A 21,994-nucleotide genomic window follows, 5' to 3' on the forward strand; every position below is an offset into this window, starting at 1 on the left:
TGTTTTTGCATTGTAATGCCTATATCTCTTAATAGTAAAAAAGGAAGAAAGAGGAAAAATGCATCTGTTTATTTTAGTATCTTGATCAGTTACAAGAACAGTGCTTTAGAGTAAAACATGTAGCTTGTCATGAAAAGTTTTATACAAAGAAATTGTTTTACTTAGTTACGTTTTTCCTTCCTCTTCTCCTCCTCTGTGTCCTTCCAAACATTAATGATATGAAGTGAGGCAAATGCCATTCAGTTCCCCACAAGTTTAACAAAGTCAACAAAACACTCTTTCTACTTTTTCTTATACAGCCATATTTCTCAAATAATATTGATAATTTGCAGTCTCACATTTATTTACTAATTTCTGTCTTGCTGGTCATCTTCCTTTTCATCTCCATCTCCCAACTCTAGGTTCCATATCAATTCCAAAGTACTTCTGATTTCTGTAGTCAGCTGTGTGCTTTTCTCTATCACTTAGGTATTTTCCTTTGAAACAGTGGAAAAGGTTTCACTGGCAGTCTCTCTGTGTGCTTTACTATCAGAAGAATGAGAAGGAGATCCCCCTTCTGCTTGATGGCTCACTTTTTGTTGGACAAACTTTTGTATTTCCTCCGTAGCCTGTCTACATCAATAAATGAGTTTGATCTTCCTGGAAAAAATTCTGAAGACTGCTAGATACAGCAGCTTGAGTCTCTCACCAGCCTGTTGACATTCTCTGATTGCTGGAGTAAATTTATTTCGCTCCTGCCTTGTGTACAGTGAATGAACATTTTTCACAAAAACTCTGCTGTCTCCAACTTTTAATACTTTGCTCTTTGTTTTGCCACAGTTTTGTCAGGATCAACTCATTCTGCTGGTAGATATGCATCTTTACTAATGCAGGTTGCGAAGTCCCCTCTCTGGGTCAGTAATTCAGGAAGTAAAAATGAAAAAATGAAGCCAGAGATGTAGATAGCCTCTGAAAACAATCTTTACTGGTGCTTCTGATACCTCGGACAAACTGCCTTCAAGGAATAAATTATACACCATGTAGCAGATCTTTAAATATGTCTGCTTTTCACACATCATTAATATTTAATTGAAAAACACCAGTTATGACCCATCAGTAACATGCCACCCCTCTAACATAAATATGTGCCAATACTACAAAACTTGCTATTGTATGAAAAAAAACTCACAAGTATATGCAAACTTGCTACTGTGTAAAAATCATAAATTATAATACATTAAGATTAATTTCTAAATTCATACCATTAGGTTGCAAAGTCCTATAATTGATGGATAAACCTGGTTTCCATTTCTAACACCCTATGAATGAAATCACCCCCTGAGCCCAAATGAGGTTTAGCTAAAATACTAAAGAAAAAGTAGTTTGGCCGAGGTACCAGAAGCACCAGTAAAGATTCTTTTCATCAGCTATCTACGTCTCTGGCTCTGGTTTTATTTATTAGTTGGTTGGTCTTTTTTTCCAGTAATCAAGGAGCTTGAATCCTCACCACTGACAATGGAGAGGGACGTTCACGTGGAACAAAAATAGATACACCCAGTATTTCTAGATACGGCTTTCTGCATCAAACATAATTTCCCTTAAGAGCTCACAGGGAACACACACAGTCAAGGGTCTGGGTTTATGTCTCTCTCTCTCTCTGTCTCCTGGTCCCCAGTAAGACTCCCCACTGACACAACTATAGAGTTCAGTCCTTCACTAGGTGTCCAAGCCAAGTCCTCCAGCACCCTCTCTGTGAAATCAGTGCTTCATGTCCATGATCCAAACAGCTGGCACATGCAGTCTTTGAGATTTGATTTTCATACACATGGGAAAGGCTGGCACAGATTTACTAGCTGTGCCCCCTTCTGCCCAGACTATAATGTAGTTACTGCCACCAGCTATTCCAAAGCCAGATGCCCTAAGGTTCTTACAACAATACCCAATTGTACTGAGTGAAATTGATGTTTACAAATGGTAGTGTTTAACAATGCCGTAAGGTCTTCAGGAGTGGACACAGTCACCAAACAGATATGAGTACTATCAAAGGTTAAAATGTTCTGTAAAGGACCAGCCACAAATAAAATGTTAAATATATTTAATGATAAATAATAAAATAACATGAAAGTACTAAGTATCTATTTACAATAAACACCAAAGTTTCAGTCACAGGAAATATTAAAATAACACAGATGAATAGACTCACACAGATACAGAAAAATAAGACTTGACTAATCTCATTATATTCTCCTGACTGATCTAAAGAATTACTATTCCCTGGTTCACTTATTAGAGCAAGGCAAGAAGAAGATGAGGGGTGCTTCTATGTCAGGTTTAAAAAAAAAAGACTACTGTGAGACTTCATTCTCCTTTAGTATTAAAAAAAAACATCATTTCAATGATGGATTACAGAATGACATCACATACATCTAGTCATCTAACGTTCTGGTTCCCATGCTACCCCCCTTGGCTAGCAGCTGTCAGGATTAAGCACACAAGTGTCAATAATGCACACACACAGCATTGCCAAGATCTGTTGCAAATTCTCGAATTCATAAAAACAATTTCAAACTTTTATCCTTCCAGAGTAACAATTAGTTCACTGCTAAAGACAATACAGAAGGCTTCCCAGTAATTGCTTCCACAGACATTTCATCTCTGGCTCCAATCAGTACAGTAAGATATAACTTTATGGCCTAAATTAAGTAATTTAATTATTTTTTTTTTTACTATTTTTCAAAGTTAGCTGGACTGAGATTAACCTCATTACTTCCAGTATACGCTGTTAAAACATATACAGTTAGTCAGTTACAATACAGTCAGGAGCCACTGTTGGTGCATTTTTAACACAGGCAGCTTTATAAATACATTGTTCAAATGACATACAGTTCTTTACAAAAATCCATCTACTTGTGCTGGCATATGTTGCACATCCACTGCCCTACATCTCCTGGCATAGCTGGCAATATCTCACAAAGTCACACAGGTCTTGGCTGCTTGTTCACAGCCAGATTTGGAGCATATACAGTGTGTGCCTTTTAGTTAACAGTTCCTACTGTGGAATACCAATCCAGTTTTTATTTCTGCCTTCATGAATTTAATGCAGTCTCTTCTGTTTTCTCTGGTACAGCAGAAAATCTCATATTTTTTATTAAGTGTTCTGTCCTTTAATTCTGTCATTTTTGAAACCACTCTTCTTGAACATTCTCATACTCATCTTTTCTTCATTTTGACATCTTATTTTTTTTAGTGTTGTCAGCTCATCTGAATATCTATTAAGAACTTCTTCCATTTTCCAGCATTTTGTTTTTTTTTGAGTTAATATATTCTTTCCTTGTTTCATTTATTTTAATTGGCTCTGAACACATTTTACTTATTTTTTTCCTCTAGATTAGTGGAAGCCTTGTCTTGTAGCAAAGCTGGAGCTTGAAGTGCTTTTTACTGAACAGCTGCAGGATTCTTCCCACTCAGTGTTTTCTGTTCACCATTTCTAGTTTATTTTCTTTCAGACTCTCATAGTTTCTTCTTTGCTACCATCCAGAAAGTGTACTTAATAGCTGGTAACTGAATTTACTAAAAGTGGAAAGAGTTCCTGGTTCTTGTCTTTCAGATTATTTTTCACACTGGGAGAACTGAAGTTAAGCTGTTGGTGTGCAGCCCTCTTGGAAAGACCAGTATGTGAACCTTCTGGTGGAAATCTTTACATTAGTACTTGTGCACTCCATCAGAATCCAGAAGATGTGGTGGATGGTATTTTTTGGAGATGTAACAAAGGAGAAAGGGCAACTTGGATCATGTGTTCTGAAATTGTGAAGGGTTGAAAAGGTTTTTGTTAGGAGTAGAATAATTTAATCAAAACATATTGGGGGAATGTATGTCTGAATAACAAATGATGCTAAGCTGGTAGAAAGCCAAAATCCAAGATAAGGCCACTGACTTTACTCATACTACTAGTAACCAAGAAAGTAATTACTAGACTTGGGAAGTCCAAAGAGGAACTTGGAGTAGAGGAGTTAAGTATTGGAAATCAAATGGTTCACCATGCTTGAGGGCTTCATGGCATATAAATGTAATGGTAAAAGTGAAATAAAGAAAATGTTGGGTGAATAAGTATTTGTAAGTAAGGAAATTATTCTTTTTAGCTGGGGGTATAATACCTGAATCACCTAGACATAGCATTAAACTGAGTACAGCCTTACTATCAGCTGCCAAAAATGCAGTTACCAGAAAATGGAAGTGATCCGATTAAACAACAACTGAAATATTGAATACTGTACAGAAAGTAAAATAACTGGAGGAGGGGTTTTAAAAATTGGAAGTAACAAAGTGCATAGAAATAAATGAAATTTGTGGGAACAATACAAACATATTCAGGAGGAGGAAGATTCAGGTTTAAGGGAGGGCAGGAATTAAGTGATGTATGAGTAAATTAAAATTGTTAAAACGAAAACCTGTATAGTGTATGAAAATGGTGTTGTGGGTTATTTCTTTTATTATTATTATATTTGTATCTGTTTCATAATTTATAATGTGATTCATTAACAATGTTTAAAAGAAAAAAGAAAAAGGATTTTCACATACAGAACAGCATCCTCTGATATCTTCATTGTAAGCGGTTTGACCACTTCCTTCCACAGTATTAAGGGGACTCTTTTCAAGGAGATGACTTCTAGCCTACCTGTTACAATTTTCAGAGGTAGACCTTGCCGAAGTTGATTCAGCTTTCTTCCTTTGACTAATAAGTATTTTGTTAGTCTACTTTTTCACAGGATGTTGATAAGCTGTCTGTCTAGCTGCTCATGGTTAACTAGCCTGTCCCCGTTACAAACTGATGAACATTTAAGTCTCTGATGTCATCATTGAAGTTAAAGTCTGAATGTCTATCACTAGACATGCTTATTGCAGACAAGCTAAGGATTTTGTCCAGTTCCTTTGCCAGCAGTTTTAATGAAGGTTTATCGATCAAGATGTCTTACAAGGGGTTAGCTGCCCAGGTGGAGACGCATCTGAATTCCATAGCACTAAATTCTAAAGTACACTTTTTGGTGGGGGGGGTGTTGCTCATGACTGTGAGGCAGCATTCACCGAAATGGGATTACCAGGTACCATTTTCTCTAATCGGTAAATTTGGAACTGTTAGCAAGTAACAGTAATATTTCTGCAGAAGGGCAGACCTGATGTACCTCCATTTGGAGTTCTTCTTTACCCACAGTCAACCTTACGTGCATGTTTACAATTCATGAGGTCACACAGCCTTTGGTAAAAGAAAGTGTTAAGTATCAGTTCTTTTCTAAGGTCCTGTGTCTTTGTTGGTGTAATGTATAAATAACAGGAATGTGAAGAAGTGTATACATACAATATCTGGGCCCCCTTATTACCCAGAAACCTATTTTTTATAATCAATTTTTTCAAACAACTTTGAGCCACAGGCATCAGCAAGTCCTCATCCATCTTGAAGACATCAAGAAGAAAGGGCAAGAAGGTGGATGTGCCTTCCTCATTCCACAAACAAAAAAGAGGAGGGGGAGACGCTACTGATAGTCCAGTCCATTGGAGTGTCTTAGATCCCATCATCTTCCACCTCCTCTTTACTTCATACTTCATTACTAGGCTAATGACCACTAGTGCTCTTAAAAGCTTATACATGCACCTAAGACCATTGGGGGTCCTGAGTATCAAGGATGTCTATGTGGGGGGGGGGATGCAGACATGGTAGAGAGGTAACTAAAGATTTGTAAGGGGGGGCTGTTAGTTTGGATAATATCTTCCTTACTGATGGCCTCTGTCCATAAGGGACATTGGGACCAGACTTGGGTAAATTTACGATTTTCCACCCATTTGTTAAGATTTAATTTGAATAGGGTCAGGAATGAACTGTGTTTTACATGTATGAGGAGCCTTTTCCATAGTGTGGGGATCCTTTGGGACACATACCTGTCTCTCTACCACATTTGATTTGACATAAGCGAGGTTCATATCCCTTGGTCTAGTGTTTCTTCTGCTTTGTTTTGTACATGTGCAACAGATCCATCAGGGCTAAGTCTGAGGAAGCCCTGTAACCAGGCAAAGATCCCCTGTTGGCAGCCTATAAGAGACTGAACAGAGACAGAGCCTTTATAAGATTGATGTAGGACAAGGTATTTATACCTTGAATTTTCTTTGTGAGAAACTTTTATGCGCATTCCAACTGTTGCAAGTTTCTGGTTAGGTACTTGCCAAAGGGAGCATTACATTCTATGATTGGTCTGATAAAGTGGTACTATAACTTTGTAGGACCAAATATTGTTCTTGTAAACTGAGAAACTTTCTAGAATAACTGAATTAGTATGCATTTTATGAATGATATCAAGTCGGAAACTCGAATGGATCTCATTGTTTAGTGACTTCAGCCATCAGCGATTTGCCAGGAATCCATAAATTTTATGAGGGACAAACCAAAAATATGATGCAAAAATCTGCACAGTTGAGAGATATGCCTAGGACCCGGATGTCATACCCTTACCTGTAAGTTGAGTGACATAGAATTATTTTTTTTTATCTTAGCTACATAAAGGCCAGATGGCTGTCTACATATGTTTCCAGATCCCTTGCTACTGGGTCAACTCTTAGGGGTGTTTTATCAACAGAGTAATTAACTTGGGTTGACAGTTTCCCAAAGGGCATTATAATGGATTTATGACATTGAGTTTAAGGCCATGGCACCAGTCATCTGTCTCTCTGAAACCCACTTGCAAGATGATGATGTCTCTGGGAGAATCTCTAATGGTCAGAGGGCTTGAATGTTAGCCTTGACTTTTGAAAGGTAGGTGCCAAACAGGAGTGGCCCAGCACAGAGCCCTGGGGTACTCCAGTGGTGACTAGTCTCCTGGTGGAGGTGATCTCACCGATAATTTCTTGGGTCCTGTCTCTGAGCCAGCTGGCAATCCAGCAAGTTATGTAAGGATTTACACCTAGCTCAGAGAGCTTGTCAACAATGCCTGAGTGGGATATTATATTGAATGTCTTAGCCAGGTCAAGATATGCAGTATGCACTATTTTACCCTAATACATTGCCTTGGTGGCCCTCTCAAAGATGCCTACCAGGCTAAGTAGGTATGATCTTTCCCTAACTAAGAGAAGTCGGGATCGGTCCAATGTCATTAGGTTGCCAATATCTTTGTTTATCATTTCCATAATTCATTCCATGGCTTTGCATATTTGGCTTGTTAGACTGATGGGTCTGTAGTGGTCCACCCTTGTGAAGGGGGAATGACTGTTGCAGTCTTCCATTCACTTGGAGCATAGCCTGTTTCAAGACTGTAGTTGAAAAGTGCCTCATGTGGTCCTAATAGGTCATGTTTTAGACTGTTAAGGAGGCAACCAGGGATGTTGTCAGGACCCATGGAGGTGGTGTTCTTGGCTTTAGCGAGTACTGCCAGCACTTGGTCCCTTCTGATAGTTGTGGGAACTAAGTTAAGGAGATTTCACCAGGTGGAGCTCGGGGGGTGAAGTTTGAGATTAATTTATCAACAAGTAGCTTTGTTATGTCACCCTGCTCAGTGAAGGTGGTACCATTCATGACCAGTTCAGTGTAATTCTGTGGGATACCTCTAAGGTTCCAGATGTAGTTGAAGAGGGCTTCTAACTGTCCTTAGCCTGTGAAGCTATCTTGACCTTGTAGTTGGCCTTGTTGGACTTAATAAAACCTCTAAGTTTCTTGCTTAGTTGTATGAGAGAGCACATCTTTAAGGGAGTAGTTGCTCTTCTTGATTTTGGACTTGAGTGTTCTTCTTTCTATTACATATCCTGTTTTGGTGAGGATTCCACCAGTGGAGTTTGTTTTGGGTTGATTTTTTTTAGGTGCAACAGCCTCTGTGCAGCCATTCACATGTTTGTATAGGGAGTATGTGAATAATTCTGCAGAAGTAACTGTGGTCTAGGGACTGGGGATGCTTTGAATTTTGGCAAAATGTCACTTAGTAGGATGTATTTTGCCTTTGAATAGTTCCCAACTATTACTGGTTTAGCTGGATTTTCTGGATTGATTTTTTTTTAAATATTTAAAATGAGACTGTTTTGTGATCCAGCCTTGCTAATGAGGATGTGACTGGGGGGGCGGGTGTTGAGGCAATGTCTGTTTCACAGTCTATAGGAGGGGAGTTAGTGGCCCATTAATAGGGTGTTTGGATAATGAGTGTCTGTAGTAGGTTTAGGTAAGAGTTGTGCAACTCTAGTGGCATAGATGGTGACTCGTAGCCAGCCATGATATGATGAAGGGCCTTATCTCTGGTGATTTGCATGTGGATGAGCTCCACGGTGTTATCCTTTTTAACCATGCTGGGGATGTTTGTTGTTATTGAGACACCTCTACTTTGGCTGCAGTCTGTGCTGCTGCTGTTCTAAATGTGTGGAAGATACTGTAGCTGCACACTGACAGAATACTTTCTACAGCTTTAAACCAAGTCTTGGAAACAGCACATTTGTCTGTGTTCTCCAGATTGAGTTGGACTTGAAGAGTGTGGAGTCTTTTGGACTTATCCCATGGAATAATATTTTGCAGCACGTACTACAGCTTTTCTATACTGTCACCCCACATAGGGATAGCTTTACCTACAGAATTTTAATCTTGTCTATATCTTTTCTGATTTTCATGCCCACCTCAAAAACTTCCTTTGCAAAGAAGTCATTTGCATGTGCTTTAGGAAAGGCAGTGACACACACAATTAAAAGACTACCACCTTTCTCTTCTCTTCACTCCTTTCTCTGTGGAGATTCTGTATGGCATAAATCCACAGCTAAGTACTAATCTCTGTTTTCCTGTATTGCTCTGCCTCATTGTTCCTTTCTCTCCAAGTTACACACAGACTGAACAGGAGTTGGAAAGAATACCAATTATTGAGTTGCTTCCCACTAGTTTCATCCTTTTATCTGTTTTTCTACATTATGTAAACAAAGTTGTTGTTCTTTGGGTACCTATAATATATGCAGTGATTATTATTATGTAATCCATTTGTACTTCTCTCTGTAATACTTTATTTTTTCTTTTTGCATTTTATCCTTGTACTGCTGTCTAATTCTTGTTCATCACTGTATTTTTTCCTATTGTATTTACCCATTGGACTTAAAATGAAAACATTCCATTTGGATCGACATTTTGTCTTTGTAATCAAATGAATACAGAATAAATATCCAGTTGTAGAGCATTACTCCTCTTTTGAGCAGCCTGCCCATAACTAGCCTTCCTACTCTGTAAATACTTTTTTGTGAAAGCAACGAGGCCTCTGTCAGCATCTGTTTGCTGCTGTTTGGCTTGGCAGTAAATGTGCCAATACCTTTTGGTGGAAATTTAATTAATGGTGCTTTAGTGACTTTGCAGGTTTCTAGTGCTGCCTCCCATTGTAAGTCTGGGTTGTAGCTTATGACAGTAACTTTAAGCCCTGCTTGAAGTAGGGCCACATGTTGAGGACCTGATGAAGATTACAGGCTTGGCTGTCTCTGTAATGTTGATGAAGCTTGTGACAATAACCTTGGTGACTGTCTCTTACAGTTCCACCCACCAGCTTGTGGTTGCTTTTGATGGCCGGGCCCCAGCAACACTCTTCTCCATCTTTGAAAGGTTACTGGATGTTGGGGAAGAGCTCGCTCTTCTATACAGATCCTTGTCCCACCTCTCTGAGCAGCTGGTAGAATCTTCATTGTTTTAACATTGGCCTTGGGGGTTTCTGTGGGGGCTGATGCCCTATCCCCCCATAGGAGAGTTGCTCTACTTATTGAGCCTAGAAACCTCTGAGGAAGAAGGCATCCAAGAAGAATGTGAAGGAGCAGTTTCTTATTCCATTACCTCATCTATCTCCTTGACCTTATTCTTTGATGGAGTCAGGATACTTGGCATACCACCATAGTTTCCTTGAGGCACCTGCATTTGTAAGGTTGATCAGGCATTTGGATTCCAGCATGTGGTTTATATATACTTTGTTGGGCAAGAAGGCCCAGATGGCCTAGTGTCTGAACCTCCTTGGGTCATCCCATCATGCTGCCTCCATCAGTGAAACTTCCACCAAAAGATATTTGAGGTACCCTGACAGGTTCCTAAATAAAGCATGTATGCTGGACAGCAAATATCTGTAGAATAAAAGCTGAAGTTTTCTGAACTGTAACCCTATGTCCTTAATATCAACAGCTGTCTTGATGGCCCATTAGTGGCAGACGATTCTGCATCTTCTTTGTAATCTGGCCATGTGCTGTAAATCCAGGAAGCCAAACCATTTAGGCAGATAAGAAAGTATATGTGAGGAACCTGTGAGTTTGCATGCCTAAAAGTGCACAATTCACCTGATTTGTTGTTGGGGAAAGCTGTTCTGAGAAAAATAGTATTTGTAGTGTCTCTTGATCTCAGACCAGGAAACAGCTCTTGTCTAAATTCAGGAGTCACAGAGGTCTTTTACACAAGTCTTGCCGTCTGTATTTCACATAGCCAGCTCTCAGGCCCATATCACAGCATTTGCGGATGGCCTGCACCTCCATGCTGGTTTGTATTCATCTGGGCTCCCCAATGAGATGCAAACCAAGATGCTGAATTCCCTTTCTTCTGGGTTTCTACTCTTTGTTAAGGATATTCATTATCTCATCCCAGAGCTGAAGTAAAGTAGGCAGGAACTGGCTTCCTTCTGGCAGCTGTACAGTACGCCATGTCACCCAGCAAAAATATGCAATACTTTTTGAAGAGCTAGCAAAGAAGTCTACCCCTCAAAAGCTGGGTCAGTCTGTGGCCCAACCCCCAACAGGCTAGGAACGAATCTTCCCACAATCCAGGAAATCCCATCCTAATGGGACCAGTTCTCAAGGCTTCCAGCAGTAGATTGTACTGCTTGCTAGTCTGTCTTTCACTGATTCAACAGGCCATAGATGGGGGCAGGTTATTTCTCAATGCATCAGCTTAGAGAATCATTGCCGTTGATGCTTGGGTACTCTATCTCCTGGGTTATGGGCTGCCCTGGAGCTGAGTGTTTCTTCCCCTGTTTCCTCACTATAGTGCATTCTAGACTGTCCTAAACATGTTATTTCTGCAGTAGGTAGTTCCATTGCTGTTATTTAAGTGGGCAGTTACAACAGTCCTCATACAAAAATGAACATTTCTATTCCCACTTTTCTCTGGCTCTGAAAAGGATGGGGGCCTTCATCCAGTATTGGATCTTAACAAGATAATTTACTTTTATAGTCTCCTTTCAGATTTCTGACAGTTCAGTCACGTCTGTCCCTCAAGCACAAAAGTTAGATTGGTTTTGCATCCTTGAATTGCAGTGCATTTTTCTTAGATTCCAGTGCATGAATGTCATTGCAGGTTTCTGTACTTTGCCATTATGGGACAGAGTTACCAGTTCAGAATCTTATACTTTAAAGTGTCCTCTGTGTCGTATACCTTTACAAAATGATTATGTGGCAGCAATAGCTTTGTATATTTGGGAGATCTGTTTTACTTTACCTGATTGCTTTGAGTCTCTTCCCCAGACCATTTAACAAGACTCTATAACTCTTTGATCTGCTGGGATTGACGTTGAACCTGGAGAAGTTTCACTTCACTCTGTTATCAAAAAATGCTATTCCTAGGACTGTTCTTGGGTACAACTGTCAAATAAGTTTCATCCTCTTTGAGAGGATAAGGACCATGATTCTTTCTCTAGTCTAGCAACAAATTCATCTTGATCCCTGTCCTCTTTGTGAGCAGTGGGATTCATATTGGCTTCTATTCCAGCATGTCAGTTTGCCTAGCTCAACATACAGATCTATCAGTGGTTCCTGGAATCCTACTGGGATTAAACCTCTTGACAGTTTTGAAGACCAGATTCCATTGACCCCTGTATCTATCAGGTCTTTCACTACACTTGACAATATTATGGTAAATTTTATTATTGAAGTTATGGAAATAACTTTTGGAAAACAATTTCTTTTCTTTTGAAGGGGAATTTTTTAAACAGGTGGTAGGAGTGGCAATGGGGGCAAGTTGTGCTCCCATTTATGCTAATTTAGTTATGTATGCATGGGAGATTAAAAATATTTTCAGCTCAGAATATAAAGAAAAATGGTGGGTATACTTCTGGTACCTGGATGACATTATTGTTTTGTGGAAGAAGGTGCCACAGGAGATAAATTCCTTTATGGGATTTGTGAACAACATTTCATCTTTTTTTAAATTCACTGGGAGACATTCTGATACTAGCATTGAGTATTTAGATGTGACTCTATATAAAGATGTGTGTTGGTCATTTTACTTCAAAGATTTTTAGAAAAGATAAGTTTTCTAACTGTTATCTTGATTATCAGAGTTATCATCCACATCATACTGAAAGGAATATTGTGAAAGGTCAAATGGTCCGTGCAGCCAGGATGTGTTCAGACATTTCAGATTTTAAGAGTGAGATAGGTAAGACTGGTCAGATGTTTTTTGAGAGGGGATACTCCACAGATTTGATTCATAAGGTTACTTTAGAAATACTATATGGATGGGGTACAAGATTCAAACCTTTGTTAGGGAATACATTGGAGAAGATCCCTGACACACGGGGACAACATGGAAAAAGAGTTTACCAATAATATGGTGGTTCCTTATAGCTGTGAATCCAGGGAAGCTAAGGATATTATTATTAAAAACTGGGTGTTATTTAAAGCACACCCAGAATTGTCAGCTATTCTGGGAGAACAGGCTGTTTGTTTTCAAGACAGGGAAAAAATTTCAATTTCTTTTTGAACATCCCATTCCTTCAATCCCTTTGAATTTTAAGGGAACGACAAAGAGTGGAAGTTGTCACCAATGTTCCTACATCCTAGAATGTCCAACTTTGAACATAAACATCCCTTTCACTATTTATTTAAGAAATAGTAATTGTGCAACAAAATGAGTAGTTTACATTGCAGTGTGTGACAAATGTCAGTGTTTCTATGTGAAAAAGAGGATATACGAGCATCAGTACTCAATTTCGAAAGGTAATATGAATAATGCACTTTTTAAACATACCCTCAGTTGCATAGGGTTTAACAAGTTCAAGTCTGGCATATTGGAAATTATTCCTAGGGATTGTAGGGGAGGTTGGTGGGAGTTGCAGATAGAGAGACGGGAAGCTTTTGGCAGCTCAAATTAAATGAACTATGCCATCTGGTTTGAGTGAACAGATTTCTATTCTGTTTTAAAAAGTAGAGCGCAAGATTTATAAAAAATATATTTTTTAATATATTTATGAAATTTGCTGTGATTTTTTTTTCCCTATTCATTTTTAGTGGGTTTTGGCAATAGGCTTTTATATTAAATATTTATTAGTGGGTTTTTGTTCTTAACTGAATACTAATTAAGCTAGTAGTTGCAGGTTTCTTAGTTCATGTATTTATGCATTCAATCTATTGTCTTAGTTTGTTCTGATGGAGTCCCATTTTCTGTAAGGATGAAAGCGCTTAACTTTTGTATGTGAATAAAAAGTCCAATTTTCATTTTTTAGAATTCAGCTTGTGCTTATTTTGTCAGCTTGCTGCAGTTCGAACAATTTATTTTATTAGATGTGTACTTTGAGTTAGTGTTTCATAACTCTAAATTTTGCTGATGTATTTGACCTTATAGTAACCTTCAAGCACTACATCACTAATATAGTTTGCAGCTTTCAACCCAAAATGAAAACAGTATTTCGCCTGTAGCACCAGTTTCCCAAAGGAATAAAGCTTATTCTTTGTACAAACCACAGTGCTACACCTACACGATAAGCACAAACTCCTCAAAAATAAAAACACACTGCAGTTATGTTTAAATAAATCATCTCTGTACTATAAAAGAAAGTAACGATGTCTCCTTATTAATGGCCAGTTTTCTTCCCCTACAACTCCAACTTATTCTTATCTTCATCCTGTAAAAATTGTTCTGTCTCAACCTCATTTGCCAGTCCCCTTGCAGAACAATTTCAACTAGAGCTTTGCACAATTATTGAAAATATAGTTGTACCTGCTGTCCTCCTCTCCATTGTTTTAAACCTAACATTGTGTGTTTATTATACCAGTCAACAAAAAACTGCCTGTCCTGGTAGCAATTTTTTTCCTAACTACAATTCCCCTGTCCTGGACATTAAAATTTCTCATGCAGGCTGTTGTCACAGACATACAAACATTTATTTACTTACTGACATCACTGTGGGTAAGATCCAGCACCTCCCTACTAAATAATGTTTTGTGTATTTCCCTTTTCACTTTGCTGACTATTCATATTGTCTTAACATTTGTATGTACAAAAGTGCCAGTTTTCCCAACTGTTTCATCATGCTGTGATTAATATTTTTAAAACCTGCATTATTTTAAAAAGGTCATGGCTGAAAATGGATCCTTGTTGCTTAATTCACCCATCCAAATAAGTAAATGTATTTTTTTTTAATGTGTGCTCCTCCTCTTGCTTTACCACATAGCATAAGCATCACTTTTAATGAAGTCCAGTGTGTTTCCTTACCTCTTAATGTAAGTCTCTGAAAACATCTTTGCAGGAAGGAAATCTGTAGTCTGTTACACGTAGTTATGCTCTTAGGCATTGTGGTTATGATCAGGACGTAAGCATGTATGTTTTACTGTGTATATTAAATATATATTTTTTTTGTACCTTCATCCTCCTGAGACAAGGCTGAAAGGCATCCATTTGGATCAGTTAATTTATGGAGCTACCAAATGAACACAGAAATAACATTTGCTTGGGTGAGATAACTCTGTCTGGTGCTGAGAGCTATAAATTTGTGTGCTTCCCAACTAATTCAGGTTTATTTAACCACCGAGGTACTGGAGCAGTAGGATGTGGAATGATAGGAATGAGATGGCTGTGCTGGCTCAACCTTTCTAGGAAGTAAATTTATGATAAAGCCTGTGACTGTAAAATCCTGCCTCTTGGAGGACAGATAGGTCTGCAGCTTACCGCATGGACAACTCACTGTTGAGATTTCCTGCCATGACAACCCTTGGTCGGCCCGATTACCAGAGGAAAACTGTTTTCTCCTCCCAGGCTGGTGGATGCCCCTAGTGATGTCAGTATCCTCGGGTATAAATGTCATCACTTCTGTCTGTTCTTGCCACTGGAGCCTGAAGCAGTATTCAAGTGTGCCAGTTGCTCCGCAGCAGAGAGAAGTTGTCTGAAAGTTAAGTACCTCATTGGGGAACTCTCTTCTTTTTCACTTAACTCATGTCATAGTAAATTGTCTACAATGTAGTAAACAAATCCTACACAGAGACTTCCATACTCTTTGTATTACTTGCCTAGATCCAGACCACGGCATCCATAATTGTAATTTTTGTGCTATGTTTAATGCTAGAACAATTAGGCGTAGGGCTGAATTCATAGCTCATTTTCTAAGACAAGTCAGTTGAACTGTGTCCAATGGCATCTGTCAGTCATACTGATCTTGAGGTGCATACGCGCAAAAAAGAGAAAAAACTTCAGCCAAAGTCGTCTGACAACAATCACTCCCCACCTGACTCTCCTGCTGGACTGATCATTGTTATAGAAAGCGAGGTGCCTTCGCAGTCCCCTTTGACATTTGAAATAATGACCCAGCCCTCTGAGACCCATTTGGAGTCTGGCATGCCTTCATTTCCTTCAACTTCCACTGCTCACATCTTCAGCTCATCGGTTGGGTCTGAGGTCACTCAGCAGGCCACGGCTTCCAGCGACTGCTCGTTAACCGGCAACACATCAAGGCCTAGTCTACGCCAGTGTATTTTCACAGAGAGGCACTAGCACGTCAGATGCACCTAGGCCTAAGGCTAAACCCACCCCAAAGAAAAAGGCAGTGTGGCATTGCCTATGACCTCCAAAGTACTGAGATCCCATAAGGATTCGATTAAACTGGCTGAGGACTTGACTAACATTGTGAGGGCCAGACAGACCCCAGGTTAATCTACCCTAGGAAAAAGAAAAAGGGATGCCTATACTGATCGTGACCCTGAACCCTTCCTATCTAGGAGGATTCAGACTTGGAGGACTCTGGCTCAGAGGAAGGACCCTCTTACGCATCCTTTGAAGAATCAGATTCTGAGGAGAACCTTCCCTCGGCTTCACATCCATAGGATCAAACTTTTGGGGAGATTCTTCATACTGTGAGACAGCATTTTCAGTAGGAAGCACAAGATTATCCCCAGGCCAAGAAAAGAGGGAGTTCTTGCATCTGCTTGAGCACAAACCTTAATCTATCCCTTCCATTTTGGCAGTGGTAGAGGATGTTTTTCTGGATGCCTCAATTATTCCTGACTCATTTCCCTCTGCTCCTAGGAAACAAGACAGATTTTACAGGGTGCAAGACACCCATAAATATCTGTTTAAAAATCCTTCTGCTTATCCAGATGTTGTTATTCCAGGGCCTAAAAGGGCTAGGGCCAAAGTCTCCAAAAATATCCTTCCCATGGACAAGACAGGTTCAGAAAGAAGGTGTGCACTTCCACTACCCTTTGAGGGCACTCAGCTATCAATTTCATATGATCAAATATCAGCAAACTATCTTGATCAACTCAAGTTAAAAATTTCAATTATGGAAGATAAAATTCTTACAAAGGAACTTTTGGACTTGTCACTCAAGTTTCCAGGTGGCCAAGCACTGTTTGCTTTGTGGCTGTGATGCCAATGAGGCATCTTGCAAGGCAGCTAGGAGACATGCATGGCTTAGGGAGCTCTCTCTCCCTCATCATGTAAAGGCTAACCTCTTGGATGCTCCCCTTGACAAAGACGGACTGTTTGGACCAAAAGCTGAAGCAGTCCTCAAAAAGATGGAAGATGAGACAAAGTCCAGTCAAATATTTAAGAACTTCCTGCAAGTACAACCACCTAGGTTGAGCAGGAACTTTCCAGCAAAACATTGGTCCTTTCGTACACAGCCTAAGAGTAGACTGAGAAGGCCCCAAAAGGACAGAGCTTCCAGGCAAAGGCATCAGCAACAAAGATCAAGGCAAGGAACCTCTGAAACACCCAGACAAGGGAGTTCTTGGTCACAGCCCCCAGCCAGAGAGCAATTACGACTCTCTCTCTCCATTCCACCCTCCCACCACCATCCCAAAACTAGGAGGAAGACACTTTTTCTCCAAAACTGGACCCACATTACTTCAGATAAGTGGCTTCTAAACATTATTGCAAATGGTTACAAACTCACTTTCAAAGAGCCTTTAGTTTACTCAGGTTTCCCAGATGTACCCCCAAATCAAAAAACTCAGGCTGTCGAACAGATACAGATAGTATTCTCAGTGAGCAGTGGAGCCAGTTCCAGAGGAGCAAAAAGAAAAAGGCTTTTACTCAAGATTATTCCTAATCCCAAGAAAAGATGGATCTTGGCGTCCTTCTCAAGATCTATTCAGCTTAAACCAATTCTTCAGGATACCAAAGTTAAAAAAAAAATGACACTTCAAAAATGACAGCCTGTGATAACTTCTCAGGCCTTCATGGTCGCAGTAGACCTAAAGGACGTCTACTTAAACATGCCTATTGAAAAATCACACACAAGCTTTCTTTGAGCAAGCTCCTGTCACTGTCAGTTTTTAGCACTGCCCTTTGGGTTGTCTACTGCTCCAAGTGTTTTCACAAAGTGCTTGGTACTGGTCATTGTTTACTGCAAAACCAAAGGATCCAGATTTGCCCTTATATGGGCAATTGCCTTATTCAAGCTGCAGAGATTCCAAAGATCAATAAAGATCTGAAATTCACGCAGGACCTCCTGACTTCTCTGGAGTTCACTCAAAACCTCAAGAAATCCACCCTCTTCCCATCCAAGCAAGATAGTCTTCCTGGAAGCTCTCTTGGACTTCTCCCTTCATGGGTCCTTTCTCCCCCCAGACAAGGTTGCCTTTTTAACAGGTTACTTCCTACAGATGCAAAAAATCAAAGCATCACAACCAGGGAATTTCTCAGAGCATTAGGGTACATGGCATCCTGTATTCACATAGTACCCCTGGCCAGGCTACACATGAGGAAACTTCAGTGGTACCTGAAGAGTTGTGTGGTGCCAGAGCTCTCAATCCCTGAATGCCCAAATACCCTTTATACCTTGACTCAAGCAGGTGTTTGCATGGTGGGTACAGGCTTGTACCCAAAATCAGGGCGTACCCTTCAGATTCTTGCCCCAGGGCCAATTCCTCACTACCAATGCCTTGGAGACAGCATGGGGGCCCATAACCAAAACCACCAAACTCAAGGATTATGACCCGCTCAGCACAGAAAGAGGCACATAAATTGGAAAACTCTCATGGTACAATTCCTGCCAGGTAAAAAGTACCCTGGCAGACCACCTGAGAAGAAATCTGTCAGACACCCCACTAATGGCATCTCCATCGGAAAGGTTTCCAATCCATAACACAGCAATGGGGGGGGGGGATCCCACAGGTGAACATCGTTGCCAGCAAGGACACAACGCTCACCTGAAGAATTTCTGTACCAGGACAAGGGAAACATCTGCATTGACAACAGATGTCTTCTCCTTCCTCTGGACACACACCTTCATTTATGGTTTCCCACCATTATCCATGTTGCCTTTAGTGCTTCTGAAGATCATGCAGGAGGCCTCAAAGGGAATTCTGATAGCACTAGACTGGCCCAAGCAGCTCTGGTTCCCTCTCCTCCTCAAGCTCACTAGTCAAAAACCTCTGCTGTTACCACAGAATGTGGACCTCCTCACCCAGAACAAGAGGAGGATTGTGCAACCCAACTTTTAGACACTCAAGACTCTCTGCATGGTTTATTCCACAACGCCATAGTGCACCTCCAATTTGAATCAGCAGGTACAAACTATTTTAAGAGAGTCTAGAAGACCTAGCACAAGAAAATCTTACTCAAACAAATGGAAAAGATTCTCAGTTTGGTGCCGGAAGCATCGGCTTCAACCAATTTCTGTCAATATTTCTAACATTTTGGAGTACCTGGCCAACCTAGTGGAGAAAGGCCTCTCCTATTCCTCCAAGATACATGCCTCAGCCATCTCTGCCACATCTCTAGTCATCCTCCAATTTATTCTTACCCTTTGCTGAAACAGTTTCTTAGGGGAGTTATTCACATTAGGCCCCCCATGAGAAAACCTTCCCCTCCTTGGGACCTCAACTTTGTCCTAGAAAAATTAACTTTGCCTCCTTTTGAGCCTGCTGCCTCTACCACCTTTAAAGTTTCTTACTTGTAAAACAGCCCTGTAACTGGCTATCATTTCGGCCAGGAGGGTCTCAAGAGTTGCAGGCTGTAATGGCAGTGGAGCCTTTCATTATCTTCCATAAAGACAGGTTCTCCCTCCGAACTAATCCTGCCGTCATACCTAAGGTGGTTACTAATGTGTGTCTGAATCAGGCCATTCATCTACCTACTTTCTTTCCCAACCCTCAGAACAGAGAGGAATGATCACTGTACTTTTTGGATGTACATAGAATGCTGCATTTCTACCTGGACAGGACTAAATCTTTGAGGAAAACATACCAGCTGTTCATTACCTTTGCCCCAGGCTCTGAAGGAAAACCAGATTCTAAACAAACCATTTCCAAGTGGATTTCCCACTGCATTTCATCGTGATACAGCCATCATGACAAAAAAATAAAAGATTTGATTAGGTCACACTCTGTTAGGGCCACAGCTTACTTCTACAGCTTTCCTCAAAGGGGATCCCACTAAAGACATCTTGGGAGCAGCCACCTCGTCTTTTGTGCATACCCTCAGTAGGCACTACCACCTGGCAACCTTTTCTAAGTCTAGATCAGGTTTTGCATTTGTAGTTCTGCAGGCAATCCTCTCCTCTACTTAATCTCCTTCTACCCTCTGTAATCTTCCCAGCAGTCAGGACTGCAACAGTGAAACACGAAGAGTACAGTTGTGTACAGTTACCCAAAATGTATATGTTCCAGTGTATTCACTGTTGCAGTCTTCTTTCCCTCCCTCCTACCCCCCTCAGTCTACTAGGTAGGCTACTAGAATCAGCAAAGGACCCTACACCTACAAACCCTGGTTTGGATCCACTCTTCCTTGGCCCACCTTAGGTACACTTGGGGGACTCCCTGAGTCCACTCTACCTTAGTCCTCCTAGGGTGCACTTGGTGGCTTCTAAGCAGGTGAAGAAAATGCTTAAGTGATGAGGCAGTCTGGGTCCCTTTATACCTGAGCATACTAATATCGGTAGGGACGTCTGCCAGCCTGGGAGGTGAAAAAGGTTTTTCTCTGGTAGTCAGGTCGGCCGAGGTCTTTCACAGCAGGAAATCCCAACAGTCAGGACTGCAGCAGTGAATACATTCAAACATCTACATTTATGGTAAGTGTACACAACTGTACTATCCTTCCAAGTGGTTCTTGCACTTAACAAGACCAGGTGTCTAAGCACAAACTCCATACCCCAGCATCGTAGGCCCCTACTTTGACAAGAGTACTGCTTAGGCAGTAGGGATGGGTAGCTAGAAGAAATACCTAGCCTGTCAGGATGATGGCTGGTACCTATCCTTACCACAGGTGTATCAAGTGATGGTTCCATGAGGTAGAGCCTCCACTAGAGGACCGACCATAGGTTAATGTGAGGAGCTTTGGTGATTGTGATGGTGAATGAAAGGTCCATTTGGCAGTGTGGTTGGATGATGATTGATACGTTTGGAAGGAAAATAAACGTTTCCTGTGCTTGTTTCTGGTTGTGTTTTTTTGTAGTTGGGGAAAGTGTTTGAGCATTGCATGTATTGGTTAGTAAGCAAAGTATATCAGATTGAAGCAGCTTCATCTCTTCCTTCCCCAAATTACATTTTTGTGTAAAGCCTCTGGGGGAAATGAAACTGTCTCTGCTTTTATATTGCCATCGGCATTACTTGGAAAATCAGTAGAAGGAACCTACTGCTTTAATTATTAGTTTCAAGAAAATCTAACTTTGGTAATGCAGCCTGTCATTGTAGGTTTTTATCATGCTTTGTTTCTTGCCGTCACAATGAAGATGAGTTTATAAAACCTATGTGTGACTGATGAAGGGGGGGGGGGGCTCGTACTTGACTGTCTCTTTTTTGCCCTACTGCAGAAGGCTGCTAAGAACTTGCACTTTCTTGTATCTTTCTTTTGAGCCTGAGGGTTCTCTGAAATGTTTTTTTTTTTCCTGAAGATTTGTACCACTTCTAGACCTTTCTTCATGAAGCAATGTCATCATTTAAACTGGTACTGCATGTAACTGTTCATGGTTATGCCTATTTTATTTTCTAGTATGTGCAGATACTGGGCTTTTAAGTGATAAGCAGTATGTTTTTTTTTTTGTACTTTAAGTGCCACTGAGTATTCTTTAGGGACATGATAATCACAGGTATCCAACATCAGCATGGAAAAACATGGTTCCTGTAAGTTTTAAATATCACATGACATTATTTTTTCTTCATTGCTATAATTGACCTGCATGCCTGTTTTTTGTGACACAGTGTGGTTGATTAGATGGGCAGGCACAAATTTTACATCAGGGTTAACATCTATTGCCCTACTTCATTTGGGAGGTAGCCACTATTAAGTACTCATAAATGGCTACAAAATCTTAGAAGTGCATCTACTTAAAGGTGTGTGTGACTTGCCTAGTAATGTTCCTATTTAAATACAGTTCTTAATTTTTTTTTCAGCCAGTATTATCCATCATCTTTGCCTTATGAACCCTTTCAAATAAAGAATGATAAACAAAAGGTGGTGGCAACTAAAATACATTTTTTGGAAGAAGTGTGAGAACAATTTGAGAGTTAATATTTTTGTAGGTCAAAGTGGAGGATACATGATAGGTAAAGAAGAGTTTAACTATAAACTTGTATTTATATCTTCTGGACAGTAATTTTTTATGTTGCCATTCGGAATAAATGTTAATGCATAGCACATTGTGAAGTTATTCCTTAAACTTTCTTTTTCAGATTGTGTGCTATATTTACTTCACAAGAATTATTGCAATTTTAATCCAGATTATGGTTTCATTCCAGTGGATATGGCTCTATCAGGTAATTGACTTATAAAAGAGATTGCTCGTCTTGCCTTATTCTTAGCATGATCTGAACTGCCCCATATTGTTTATGTAAGAAGACT

At 40.1% G+C, this 21,994-nt stretch overlaps 1 protein-coding gene across 1 annotated transcript in view; it reads left to right on the plus strand.

Moving 5' to 3' along the window:
• LOC122790620 (protein GPR107-like) overlaps positions 1–21,994 on the plus strand; it is a 377,399-nt gene that overhangs the window by 43,943 nt on the left and 311,462 nt on the right. The window contains exon 3 of the mRNA XM_044058145.1: positions 21,826–21,909. Coding sequence (XP_043914080.1) covers positions 21,826–21,909 — 84 coding nt within the window. The remainder of the gene's footprint in view (positions 1–21,825; positions 21,910–21,994) is intronic.

This window comes from Protopterus annectens, chromosome 16.part0, assembly GCF_019279795.1.
Source record: "Protopterus annectens isolate FY-2018-M chromosome 16.part0, PAN1.0, whole genome shotgun sequence".
In the NCBI taxonomy this organism is placed as follows: domain Eukaryota; kingdom Metazoa; phylum Chordata; order Ceratodontiformes; family Protopteridae; genus Protopterus; species Protopterus annectens.